At 36.9% G+C, this 12,628-nt stretch overlaps 1 protein-coding gene across 4 annotated transcripts; it reads right to left on the bottom strand.

Annotated features, from left to right (window-relative positions):
* Positions 1-6,274: 6,274 nt before the first annotated feature.
* LOC107818237 (pectin acetylesterase 8-like) lies at positions 6,275-9,584 on the bottom strand. Of its 4 annotated transcripts, none has more exons than XM_016644234.2 (13): positions 9,453-9,578; positions 9,246-9,329; positions 9,034-9,116; positions 8,673-8,802; positions 8,496-8,575; positions 8,316-8,402; positions 7,976-8,100; positions 7,827-7,887; positions 7,691-7,744; positions 7,166-7,243; positions 6,942-7,047; positions 6,626-6,771; positions 6,275-6,520 (listed from the first exon to the last, which is right to left on the bottom strand). In XM_016644234.2, the coding sequence occupies exons 1-13, from the start codon at positions 9,478-9,480 to the stop codon at positions 6,422-6,424; spliced, it is 1,161 nt and encodes a 386-aa protein (XP_016499720.1). In that variant the 5' UTR covers positions 9,481-9,578; the 3' UTR covers positions 6,275-6,421. The 4 variants fall into 4 exon arrangements, with proteins under 4 accessions (XP_016499720.1, XP_075087918.1, XP_016499790.1 ...); XM_075231817.1 differs by having other exon boundaries at positions 9,034-9,107; XM_016644304.2 differs by lacking the exon at positions 9,246-9,329 and having other exon boundaries at positions 9,453-9,584.
* Between the last annotated feature and the right edge of the window lie 3,044 nt (positions 9,585-12,628).

The following is a 12,628-nucleotide window of genomic DNA, read 5'->3' as shown; positions in this document are numbered from 1 at the left end:
GCTATCTTACTTCGAGTCCGAGCAATCACTCACTCGACTATTAAGCCTAAGGTCTATCTTACTTCGAGTTCGAGAAATCACTCACTCGACCATAAAGCCTAAGGTCTACAATACTTCGAGTTTGAGTTTAAGAAATCACTCACTTGACTATTAAGCCTAATGGCTATCTTACTTCGAGTTCGAGCAATCACTCACTAGATCATAAAGCCTACGGGCTATGATACATCGAGTTCGAGCTATCACTCACTCGGCTATTAAGCATAACGGCTATCTTACTTCGAGTTGGAGCAATCACTCACTCGACTATTAAGCCTAAGGGCTATCTTACTTCGAGTTTTGAGCAATCACTCACTCGACTATTAAGCTTAAGGGCTACTTTACTTAGAGTTCGAGAAAAAACTCACTCAACTATAAAGCCTGAGGGACACTCGTACTTCGAGTTCAAGTAAGTACTCGCTCAGTTATAAAGATTACAAAGTCTGAATTCAATCAAAGTTGACTAAAGCCTCAAACCTATAAACATTTTTGTAAGGCATGAGTAAAACAAGATCTTCACAGGGCAGAAAATAGAGACGAGATGAGAAAGAAAAAGACCTTAATATATGTGATAATATTTACAAAACGTCCGATCAGGACCGTACATGAAAAATCAAAATAAGAAAAACCCTAATTATCTCCGAGGGCAGTCTTTTGTCCATCGGGCTTCTCCCCACTACGAGACCCGCTCTTGCTCCCGCTATCATCATCGTCATCATCGTCATGAAAGGACAAGGCCCCAACATCAGCTTCAAGCTCTTTTACCTTTTTTATCTCTTCAGTAAGATCAAAGCATTGAACATGGATCTCCTTAAGGGTTTCCTTATGAGATTGGAATTTGGCAAGTTCAGCAATCCAATGTGCTCGAGTTTGAGTGGTCTCAGCTACCTCTCTCGCATGTAATTGAGTGGCTTCAGCATCTACCCGATAAATAGCCACAAATGCGTCTGCATCAACCTTTGTCTTTTCGGTGTTGGCAAGTTCAGAAGCCAACCGAGCCTCGAGCTCCTCTATGTTTATTGCTTGAACCAAGTTTTTTTCCTTCAGAATTTGAAGTTGGCCTTCGGCCGACGATAATTAGGCTCGAGCAGCCTCTTTCTCTACAGCATAGTGGTCCATACTTTCCTTCCACTTCAAGGACTCCGCCTTTATCTCATTGACCTCCTCACGGAGTTTCCCAATCATCTCAACCTTCTGCTATAGCTGTGAGACCGAAAGATTAGCCATCATTCCAGTATCGAGCCCATAGGCTTTTAATAGTATCATTACCTGCTCGGACAGATAGGACTGATCTTGGTGAGCTTTGGCCCACTCAGCTCGGAGGTCCTTGATTTCCTCTCCCCTTTGCCCTAAGAGGAGTTTTGGCATTCCTCTCCTCCGTGACCCATTGGAGGTCGGCCTCGTATCGATGCAACTCAGCTCGAGATCGTGAACATGCTTCTCGATGAGCTGCCACGGCCTATGAAGAAAGAAGAAATGAAGTAAGAAAAAAAAAAAGAGATAATACCAACAAAGTAATTTAAGGCTTACCTGATTCAACGCCTGCTGCACTCTGTGAAAAAGATCTGATGCATCACTAGTGCTGGCAGCATCCTCGACACCAGTAAATAGGTCACAAAAAGGATCCTCTCCCTCGTGAGGCCTGTCTAGTTCGAGGGCCCCTAAAGCTTGGGCTTCTGGAATCGCCCCTTCGAAAAAAGAAGGAAAGGTGGACGAGTCTTCGATTTCTACTACCCCAAGTGAGTCTCTTAGGGTGTTTTCTTCGGTTCGAAGAGATTCAGGGACAACACCTTCCGACATATCCCCCATTCGTTGGCTTCGATGGGAAGCATTCTCAATCTCCAACGACTCGGTGACTCTGCCCGAATCTTTCTCCGATATATCCTCAGTTCGAGGCGGGGCCTTATAAACCACCATCGATCCAGCTGCCTGTGGAGCATCGGTGGTCTTCTTCACTCGGGCCACCAGTACATACCCATCGTCTTCTTAATCTTTATCTTCATCCCTTAGACGCTGAACTGATTCTAATGTCAAAGGGATGGTATTCTTCCTCGACTTACGAGTCGACCTTGCCTTCGACTTTGGATTTTCGGAAGTAGAGGCCCTTTTTCTCTTATTTTCCTTTGCCGGTTTAGAAAATGGGGTCGAGGCTTCTTCCTCGATGGATAGAGGCCTTAAAACCGCATCTCTGCCCAGGCCTACGCACAAGAAAATTGGTTGAGTATGTGGAAAATATTTCGTTCAAGGCTTACCATGGTTTTTTGCCTCCCATCGGCCCTTTGCCAAATCACGCCACGAACGTTCGGCGTATGTAGAGGTCAAAGCCAGGGCCCATACCCAGCTCTTAAGGTCGGGAATGGCACCGGGCATCCAAGGAACCGCTGCATCACAAAAGAGATATCGACAAGAAAGCAACAAAGAGATAAGTCGATAGGGAATAAGCAGCAGAATTACACTTACGCTTCATATTCCACTCTTCGGGGAATGGCATCTTTTCAGCTGGGATCAGGTCTGAAGTCTTCACTCGAACGAACCTGCTCATCCAACCTCGATCCTTGTCCTCGTCTATGCTCGACAACATTACCTTGGTAGCCCGGCGTTGAAGTTTTATTTATCCACCTCGAAAGAGGCGGGGACTATACAATTTAGTAAGATGATCGAGGGTGAAAGGCATCCCCACGATCTTGTTTGCAAAGAAACGGATCAGAATAACGATCCACCAAAAGGAAAGATGAATTTGTCCTAAAGTTATTCGGTATTGACGACAAAAATCGATGATAACAGGGTCGAAAGGTCCTAACGTAAAAAGGTAAGTATACACACTTAAGAACCCTTCCACGTGGGTGGTAATATCTTCGTCGGGAGCCGGAATTACCACTTCCTTATTATCCCAGTTGCAATCTGTCTTTAACTGTGCAAGTTGCTTTTTGGTTATCGAGCATAAATACCTCGATACTGGCTCACACCGATCGGGAACCAACAATCCTTTGTCGACCTTAAAATTGGAGGTGAGAAGACACGTTCCAGGAACACACTCCTCAGGCCGTGGCTCCACTGGTGTCTTATTGGCGTCGGGCTGTGTAGAAGAAGCCTCTTCTTTTTAGGGACAGTTTTTGATGTTTTCACCATTTTTTGAGTTTAGAAGAAGGAAATCAAGAAGATATGGTGTTTCAAAGAAAGCTTTTGCAGTAAAACCCACAGAAAGAAAATTTCACACTCATAGACGAATTTAGAAGGTATGAGAAAATGATTAGGAATTTTGAGATCAGAAGATGTAAAAGTAATTAATGGTGATAAATAGGATATTTATAGGCTGAGCGGTGGCGGTTCAATAGCGGTAATGGCCGACCGTCATCTGACACACATCAAATACCTCGGTAAACTGAATCGACGGGACAGCTATCACATACGTCACAATCAAACTCGATGCTAACGTCAGTATATATCTATTCATACCGTTGGAAAATCATGTCGTTTTTCGTTACATCCTTCCCGAGAAACAAAGGGACTATCTGTATACGGTCAAAACCGATTAGTCTATTGTACGGACTAATTGAGATGATAATACTTTGATCGAAGGGCGTCTTCGTAATATCAGGTTGAGGTCCGAAGTAAATTCATCGAGCTTTGAGCTCTAAGACCGATCAATAAAAAACTCGATATCATTATCGAGCTCGTATCAAAATCGAACTATGAGGCGAAGCGAAATTGTGGAGCTTAAGATACATAGACCGACCGGCACTGACCCCGAATCAATACCAGACTCTAAGTCAGAATCGAGGTCGAGTCAAGATCGAGGGCTCGAGTCAATACCGAGCTCGAGTCAGTATCGAGCTCGCAGACAAGAGCTGTTGCAACCGCACTAGGGGAGAGAATCCTGGCGGGAGGTAGGGAAAAGCTAATTCATCATGGATTTCCCACTATGTATTTTCGATTATATCTAATGTAAGATCCCTCCACTATAAAGAGGATGATTGTTGTAAGCATCAGGGCATTGACACATTGTAACAAAAAGATTATTTCTCATATTGAAAGATCAATCCTTTGAAGCTCCATTACTTCATCTTATTTAGTTAATTCATTTTCCTCCTTTTAACCGTTTTTATCTTTCATTCTTATAGTCAAGATTGTACATTTCTATTTCTCTTTACGATTTGTATCAAGTTATACCACATACCCTTAGAACTACGTATAAAATTTAACTCTATCCGATTTTTCGGGTAAACATATGTATAAATCCGGGGGTTCATTTCTAAAGGAACACTTAGTCACCTGCTCCCTTTGAGATTGCACTATCGAGAATGGTAGTGTTAACGTAGAGGACTTCGCTTCAGTTGTTGTCCAAAGAGACAGTAGAGAAACTAAAAAAGATAACGTCTACGTGTCACTATATACTCTTAATTAAAAATATCTTAGTAGATAACTTTAGTAACAAAAGAAAAGGCTGAGTATGACACATCAATAAGATACATACAAAGCAAGGCAGCCATGAGAACTTTGTTAAAATCCAGCATTTCAGCAATTGCAATGAAGAAGCAGAAAAAAAGAAGTTTTGGAATATTTGTTTCTGTCTCTATAGAAGAAGTTGAACAAGAGCTTGAAAAGCTATAAAGAAGAAGAAAGAGACGAATTGAATTGAGGATTATTGAAATGTAAGATTTAGAACCTTTTTATAGGCACTGTGCTTGGTTGGCATTAAGGCTAATTATTCATTTTAGAAGTGATATAAAGATCACCGAGAGACGCATGTAACATCAACCAGTAAGTCTTTTTAATAGAACTAATTTTAGCAGCCAGTTAAATGAGCTTCATAAACTATTTTGTCCAAACTCCTTTATTAAATGGTATCCCATGTTGGTTTTTAATTTATCTTACTCAAACTTGAACTTGAAGAAGCAGATAAAATAAGTTTAGGATATTTTTATCTCTCCTTCTGTAAGCTAGCTGTAAAGAAGAAAAAGAAAGAAAAAGTGAATACGGACAATTTCTAGCTCGTTTTCAACCAAAAAAAAAAATAAATGTATACCAGATGAGGATATTTATAGCTTGCTTTTAAGTTTTTACCTACCAATGGTTGCCTTATGAGGTAGGAGTATAACTTTGATCAGATTTCTGTATTATACATAGGACAAGTCTATAACGTGGTTACTAAAAATGTTTATGCTTATATCCTAATATGTAGGGATTAATGTAAAATGGTTAGTGAACAGTATATATTTTATGAGTTTCATATTATAATAAATGTAAAATGCACATCTTGCAATCCGTTAATGATCTTAATTGGCGGACTATGATTCTGATATGTAGGGATTAAGAAGAAGAAGATTAAGAAACATTTTAGAGATAATTTTATTCCGATTTTGTTATTAATTTTATAGAAATAATAAATGAATCCTTTAAAGTATAACCGTTCATGTGATCGCATCAACCAATCTTCTTGGAATAACCAATTTTAGCCGCCACTAAAAGGAGCGCTTCAAGAAACCATTTCAAGCCAACAAATGGTATACCATGTTGGGGATTTCTTTATTATAGATCAATGCTACAATTGTATACGGTCAAAACCGATTTCGATATTCGTACGACTAGTCGAGATGGGAACATAATGAACCGAAGAGCGTTTTCATAATATCGGGATGAGATCCGAAGCCAAGTGACCGAGGTTCGAGTTTCAGGGACTGATCAATACCGAGCTAGAAGTCATTATCGAGTTGAATCCAAATCGAACTATGATGGGAAACGACGTTATCAAGCTTAAGAGCCAAAGGCCAACCAATACTGAGCCCAAATCAATACCGGGACCCGAGTCAAAATCGAGCTCGAGTCAATATCGAGTTCATAGACAAGAGTCGTTACAACCGCACTAAGAGAAAGAATCTCGGCGGGAATTAGAGAAAAGCTTATTTATCATGCGTTCCCCACTATATTTTTTTAATTATATCTAAAGTAGGATCTCTCCACTATAAGAAAGATGACTATTATTTCTGGAAGGGGATCCAATTATAAAGTCATTGATACATTGTAACTCAAATACTGTTGATGTACATTCCCATATTGAAAGATTATCCTTTTGAACTTCATACATTATTTCATCTTGCTTATTCATAAATCCCTCCCTTCAACTTTGTTTTATTTTCATTCTTTACAGTCAATACTCGACATTTCTACTTCCCTTCATGATTTGTGTCAAGTTATACCACGTATCCTTAGAACCACGTATAAATTCAATTCCATCCGCTTTTCGGGCAAACAGTAATCTAGTGATTTTATTTATAATCCATAATCCTATGACTAATATATATTTCTTAAACTGAATTACAGGAGTAGGTCACAGACTCATAGTTACATTAAACCAAATAAAAAGAAAGAAAAAACATCTACTATACTAGTCGAACAAGATCGAGCACCCACAAGGATAGGGGCAAGCTATCTTCTGAAATCCACTCCTCTCAAAATACCAATCTCCAACAGCCTTAGCAATTTTCTGATAATAAATAAGAAAAAATTAGTAAGTCCCAACAGTAATAGAGAAACACAGAGAATGCTAAAAATCCGTTTAGAAAAACAAAAAAACAAAAGAAAAAATTACCTTATTATCTAATGTTGGAGAATTTTTGTACATCCAATAGCTTTGTCTTTCAACGATATTGTGGGTATGACAGGAGATTATAAAATACCCTCGAGATGAACTTGGTCCTAATCCTTGTAGTGCCTTTAAAAACTTCAGCCTATAATCTGAAAAATAATGAGATCTGAGTTAGTGAGAGAAATTACACGCCCTATTCGGTTCGAAGGTAAGAAACAATCAGTTACGCCAAGAGATATAGTTAATATATATAATCATAACCACACCTGATTCGCAAGGTTTATTATATCGGTGGTTGAGATACACATTACATACTTACCATCGAGTATTTGGAGTTGACTAGGCGTGCATTGACTTATATGATGCTTGCAGTTATTCCAAACACCTAGAGGGTCAACGTATTTGGGAACAAAACTGTAGTTCACCTAATTTTCAAGAAATAAAAAGCACCAGTACCAATTATAATCTAAATCTAAAGGGAAATAAACAAATGAAAACAAAAAGTGGAAAAAAAGTTGGTATTTTTCGAATTTATAGTCTAACCTGCCAAGAATCGTAGGCCGAGTTAATGATGAAAAGTGGCGTTTGCATGTATGGTGCTACATACTGAGGAAAGAAGCACTGCACAAATATATTCTTGTGAGAAAATCGGTGGTAAATGTGCCAATTATATGACTTTAACTTAATTATATAAACTACATTGATAGCGTAAATAATTTTCAAAACTGTGAAATATTATATTTTAACTCTGGTAATAGATAATCTGCTTTATTTTTTCGTTTATTAATTTCACCTTTTACATATGATTACATATAGTAAAAGATATTTTTGCACTGCTTGTAAAAAATTAAATGCGGATTTGGTCGAATCCGATAACTTTTGCTCAAAAAGTGTATTTGTGTTAAAAATTCATTAAGTATGTATAAATATTAAATTTAGAACCCAGTTAGTAGCTCTTAAAATTATTGTTCTAAAATTCAGAACATATAGAATTGAAATTCTGGCTCCACCTTTGTGTTGGTACATAAAAGTTAAACTCCAATTTTATTCCAAAAAGATTGTTCTTACCAAGCTTTTATCATAATCAAAAGCGCAAGCTTGTGGCAAGTTCTTGGCGGACCCCTAAAACCAGGTACAATCAAGATTAAAAACATTGAAAGGAATATAGATAACAAATAAGGAACTAATAAATTATGATTCTTACATGTAATTTAACAACTCTGTAAAACAACTCTTGTATATGTGGATAGCCCGAAATAGTTTCTCTGCATAAACTCATACAAATATTAGTATCAAAATTCAAAACACTGCAACAAAATTTCTAAGGAATCAAAGGGGAAAAAAGAAACTTACACATTAACAAAAAAACCAGAATCAGAAATGCATCTAACTCTAACACTTAGAGGAAGGAGATTGTTGAACTTGTCGCAATTCAATATTGCAGCCAACCCTCCTGCTGAAGTTCCACTCAGTATGGCCTATCATGACATTTTTTTTTTTAAATTTGTTAGTTATGTAAAAATAAAATAGAAATTAACTTAAATATTCGGCCTCCCAAAAAAATAATCGACAAATGTATATATTATACATAACTAATGTACAATATTTGTATATTGGCTAGGGGCTGTATTTTTAGGTGGAGCAGCCAAATATGTTAAAAGACCAAAATATATAAATAAAGCTAAGGGAGTACATTTTCAGCTTTGTACATTCCTTTAGCTAACAAATGTTGCACGATTGCTTTGAAAATCCTTGCCCCTCTGTAGTGGAGATTTGTAGACTGGAAAAGTTTTAATATTTCTTGTTAGAAAATTCAAATTATATTAATATGGAATTTATAGCAATAAGAGAGAATTTGTACAATTGAACTTACTGGATCAACTTCTTCAACATCACCTGTGTAAGATGCCCCATCACAGTACCTAATCTTGACTTTGTTCCAGTCATAGAAATCTAAAAATATTGACATACATAATTTCCCTTTTATTTCATTAGTTAAGAGAGCCAGACAATTTCTAATAATAATAATTTTTTTAAAAAAAGATATTACCAGGATTTAGTTCAGGGTCATTGCTCAAAATTCCTGTAAAATAAGCTTGAGGAGGAATTTGTTTTGAAGATCCATAAACTTGTCCAGCACGAGTTAGGCAGTTTGAAGTGGTGTCACACCAGCCTCCCCCCTGAAAAGTCGGAATTAGTTATGTTGACGACGTATCTGCTGCAACAGATTAAAATATATCGATATTATAAGTTAAATAAAAAGTCGTATTTAGTTATGTTGACGACGTATCTGCTATGACAAGTTAAAATGTACAATAGCGAAAAAATATCTTACAATATAATGTTTTAGTGGATATTATAAGTTAAATAAATAAAAAAAACGAAACTAGGAAACTGCGATTGACTCTAACCTCAAGGTGAAGAAGCCAACGACGAACTCGTGCGCCAGTTCCTTGATAAAAGTTGAAAGCAGGTGCACTTCCATCTAAACATACTAGCATTAAAACAATAACATTATATAATTATATTAACCAAAAACTTATAATTTTTATAATAGTAAAATTGCGAGAGACTAAAAGAATTAAAGCATAATTCTATTTTCGAAAGAAATTAAACTTTTCACCAGCTCCCTCAGCCACAGCACTCTCAAGAATTGTTGTGTTAACGTACTGGGCTTGCGTAGTAGTCGAAACACACAGTAGAGAAACTAACCAAAATATATATATAATTAAATGTTAGTATTTGATTCAACATTGTTGATAATAAGTCTTTTAGACAAACTTTATGAAAAAACAAAAGTAGGGATTCAATATAAACGAAATTAGAATACCAAACACTGCGTAAATAATTGACCCCATGAGCTTTTGCTGACAAAATAAGTTAAGACGAATTGCAGAAAATTAAGGAGGGAGGAATGATACTCTTGCAAAGAAGTTAGGATGATTGGTATATGTCTTGCAAAAGATATGTCCTTTTATAAGGGTGGATAGAGTGATATCTTGCAAATGACCTTCAATTAGTTGTAACTAGCATTAAAGAGAGAAATATTATTCCCTCCGTTCCAATTTATGTGAATCTGTTTGACTGAACACGGAGTTTAAGAAAAAATGAAGACTTTTGAAATTTGTGGTCCTAAACAAGTCAAAAAGGGGCTCAGAGTATTTGTGTGGTTATAAAAGCTTCTCATTAAGGGTAGAATTGTAAGTTTAAGCTAAATTATTTTCAAATTTAGAAAGGGGACATTCTTTTTGAAACGGACCAAAAAGGAAATAGGTTCACATAAACTGGAACGGAGGGAGTAGTAATTTTACGCGATACTTCATTTTCTTAATAATAATAATAAAATAAGACAAAAATATTCCTCTCTTCATATCAAAATTGAACATATGATGGTAGAAGTCGACAAAACAAATTAACTAATTAAGTATTAGTAAAAGTGTTAGGTGGGCGATCAAAGTCCCACATTGGTAGCTGAAAGATTGGAAGTCTGCATATAAATTGTAGTGATCTCTTACTGGTAAAATCGTGATGCATGGTGTGATAGAATTTGAGGGTCCACCAAATTATGCAGAAAATCAGGTTATCTATTAGTTTCCACAGATTACACACACAGCAGAAAGTAAATGACATTGAGAGTTTTATGTGTAAAATTTCTAGCTCAACGGGATCAAAAACCACGATCTACCCTTGTAGGATTTCAACTTCACTACTGAGCAAAAAGTTTAGATTACAACCTATTGTAACTTAGGAATTAACTCCTTAATCCCTCACTAACTTGTAAGACACCTATTATAAGCCACTTTGTAATACCTCTATTACAAAGACTTTACAACTTGACTAACTCTAGCCAAGACACAAATACTAGAATTTATGATTTACAAGAGTTTCCTACACAGTGCTTCTAAGTAAGCTAAGTAGGAATTACAAGTAAGAACATTAACGAAGTTACAACTCAACTAAGGACATACAATCACTTGATATGGGGAACTGGTCCATAGCAGTGTTGTTGTTTGTTCATGATACACTTGAGAATTGTTAACTGGAAGATCAATCACTATTGGAGTGCTTGAGTAAATTCACTAAGTGTTCAAGTGATGTTTTGTCATTGGTTTAATGTTAATATGACATTGATGACATCACTTGAATGATGTAAGCAACTTGGGTACAAGGTCATTCCCAATGGAAGTGACTGATGCACTGTGTTGTACTGTTGTGTGTGCAGGCAGTCACTTTCCAGCTGTTGGAGAATTGACTTGGTACAATCACCAGGGGAACTGAAGTTCATCTGTTTCCCTTGTTGATTCTTTAACATCTGAAATACCGACGAACATCTTTGGCTTAAGTCTGGTTATTTTATAACGACCCGACCGGTCATTTTGAGTATTTGCACTTTGTTCGGTAGTTTGGGGGCACGAGTAGCTCTGTATAATGTATTAGGACTTGTGTGCAAAATTTGCGTTAATTCTGATTTTATTTGATATGTTTCGGCGCGAGTTTTTGGAAGTCGAAAGTTCATTAAGTTTGATTTGAGATGTGTTTTGTCATTTCGATGTTGTTATGTATGATTTCAGGCCTAGAGTAAGTCCGTGTTATGTTATGGGACTTTTTGGTATGTTCGTACGGGTTTCGAGGGGCTCGGGTAAGTTTTGGATAGGTTTGGGTTGTGTTGCGTTCGTTTTTCTTATGTTTTGACGATATTTCTTCAAGCATAAATGATATCATATTGAACATATGAGCTCCGATTTCTATTTTGATTAAAGCATTAGATATGTATCGTAATTACGGACCCGTAGAAAAAAGAATCGCCGAATTTGGACATCGTATGAGAATGTTATGGTCATTTTACTAAGAATTGGGTTGCCAAATTTTTTTCTGATTAATTACGCAATTGCCACTGACTTCGTATTTAAAAATCTGCACATTTTCAAATATTGAAACCAACATATCTCCTTCATTATAATGTCAAATGGACTTATTCAAAAGCCTATCTTGACTGAAATTTCATAAGACATCCATTGGTGGCATCAAAAGAAAGTTTTGGGATCATTTAATACGCAAAACGAGGCAGAACAATTGGGCAAAAATACTTAATATCGAATGTTTGTTCATTTGGTCATATTTTGAGTTGGGAGCTCGGATTTAGACAATTATTGGAGGCGATTTTCACCATATGGATTGGGGTAAGTGTTCTATACTTGATTTTGGTTATATTTCATGAATCCATCTTCGTTTTTGGCATTTGATTGATGATTTCAAAGTGAAATTTGGGGGTTTTGTCTAAAATTTCATAAAGTGAATTTTTGAGTTTTGAACATCGATTCGGAGTCGTATTTGAGTGAAAGTAGTATGGTTGGACTCGTAATTAAATGGGTTATCGAATTTTATAAGTTTTGTCGGGTTCCGAGGCGCGGGCTCGAGTTTGACTTTTTGGTTGGTTATAGGATTTTGATTAAAGATTCGGCCTTTATCGATTGAGTTTGTTTTCTTTGGCATTATTTGATGTATTTGAGTTGCTTTTGGCTAGTTTCTAGCCGTTCGGATGGTCGTTACGCACGGGATTGCCATTTTTTGGAGCATCGTTTAGCTTGCTGGGTATTGGATTTGGCTTATTCGAGTTAAGTAACTCTTCTAAACATAGTGCTGAGGGTATGAAACCCCGTAATACATGTTATGTGATTGGTATTGAGGTGACGCACATGCTAGGTGACCGGCGTATGGGCGTGCACTATGTGAATTGGGACTCTGTTGCTTCCATGGCACTGTATAGTGGACCTAGTTTGTTGATATTTGTGTTTTCACCATGCGATAAGGTAATTGAGCTGTCAATCATGCTAAATATTATGTTTAGGCTTCATGTCGATGTTGTTAGACCCATAGTGGTCGTTTCTTGCTGCCATCTCTCTGATTTCATTGATATTTAGTACTCAGTCATATTCATGGATGCATATCATATCTCAGTCTCAGTTGTTACTGATACATCATATCGTTGTTGTAAGGCTAGTTTCA

Source organism: Nicotiana tabacum, chromosome 15 (assembly GCF_000715075.1).
Source record: "Nicotiana tabacum cultivar K326 chromosome 15, ASM71507v2, whole genome shotgun sequence".
Taxonomy (NCBI): Eukaryota; Viridiplantae; Streptophyta; class Magnoliopsida; order Solanales; family Solanaceae; genus Nicotiana; species Nicotiana tabacum.
Note: the sequence above shows the minus strand (reverse complement) of the source record. Positions and strands in the feature narration are given on the sequence as shown.

Excerpts from the sequence above, each read along its gene's own strand:
- LOC107818237 (XM_016644234.2), bottom strand. The coding sequence starts at position 9,480 with ATGGGGTCAATTATTTACGCAGTGTTTG. Across the intron at positions 8,101-8,315 it reads GAATGTACAAAGCTGAAAAT|GCCATACTGAGTGGAACTTC; the intron begins GTACTCCCTTAG and ends ATGTCATGATAG. Across the intron at positions 6,772-6,941 it reads TCAACTCCAAATACTCGATG|ATTATAGGCTGAAGTTTTTA; the intron begins GTAAGTATGTAA and ends ATTATTTTTCAG.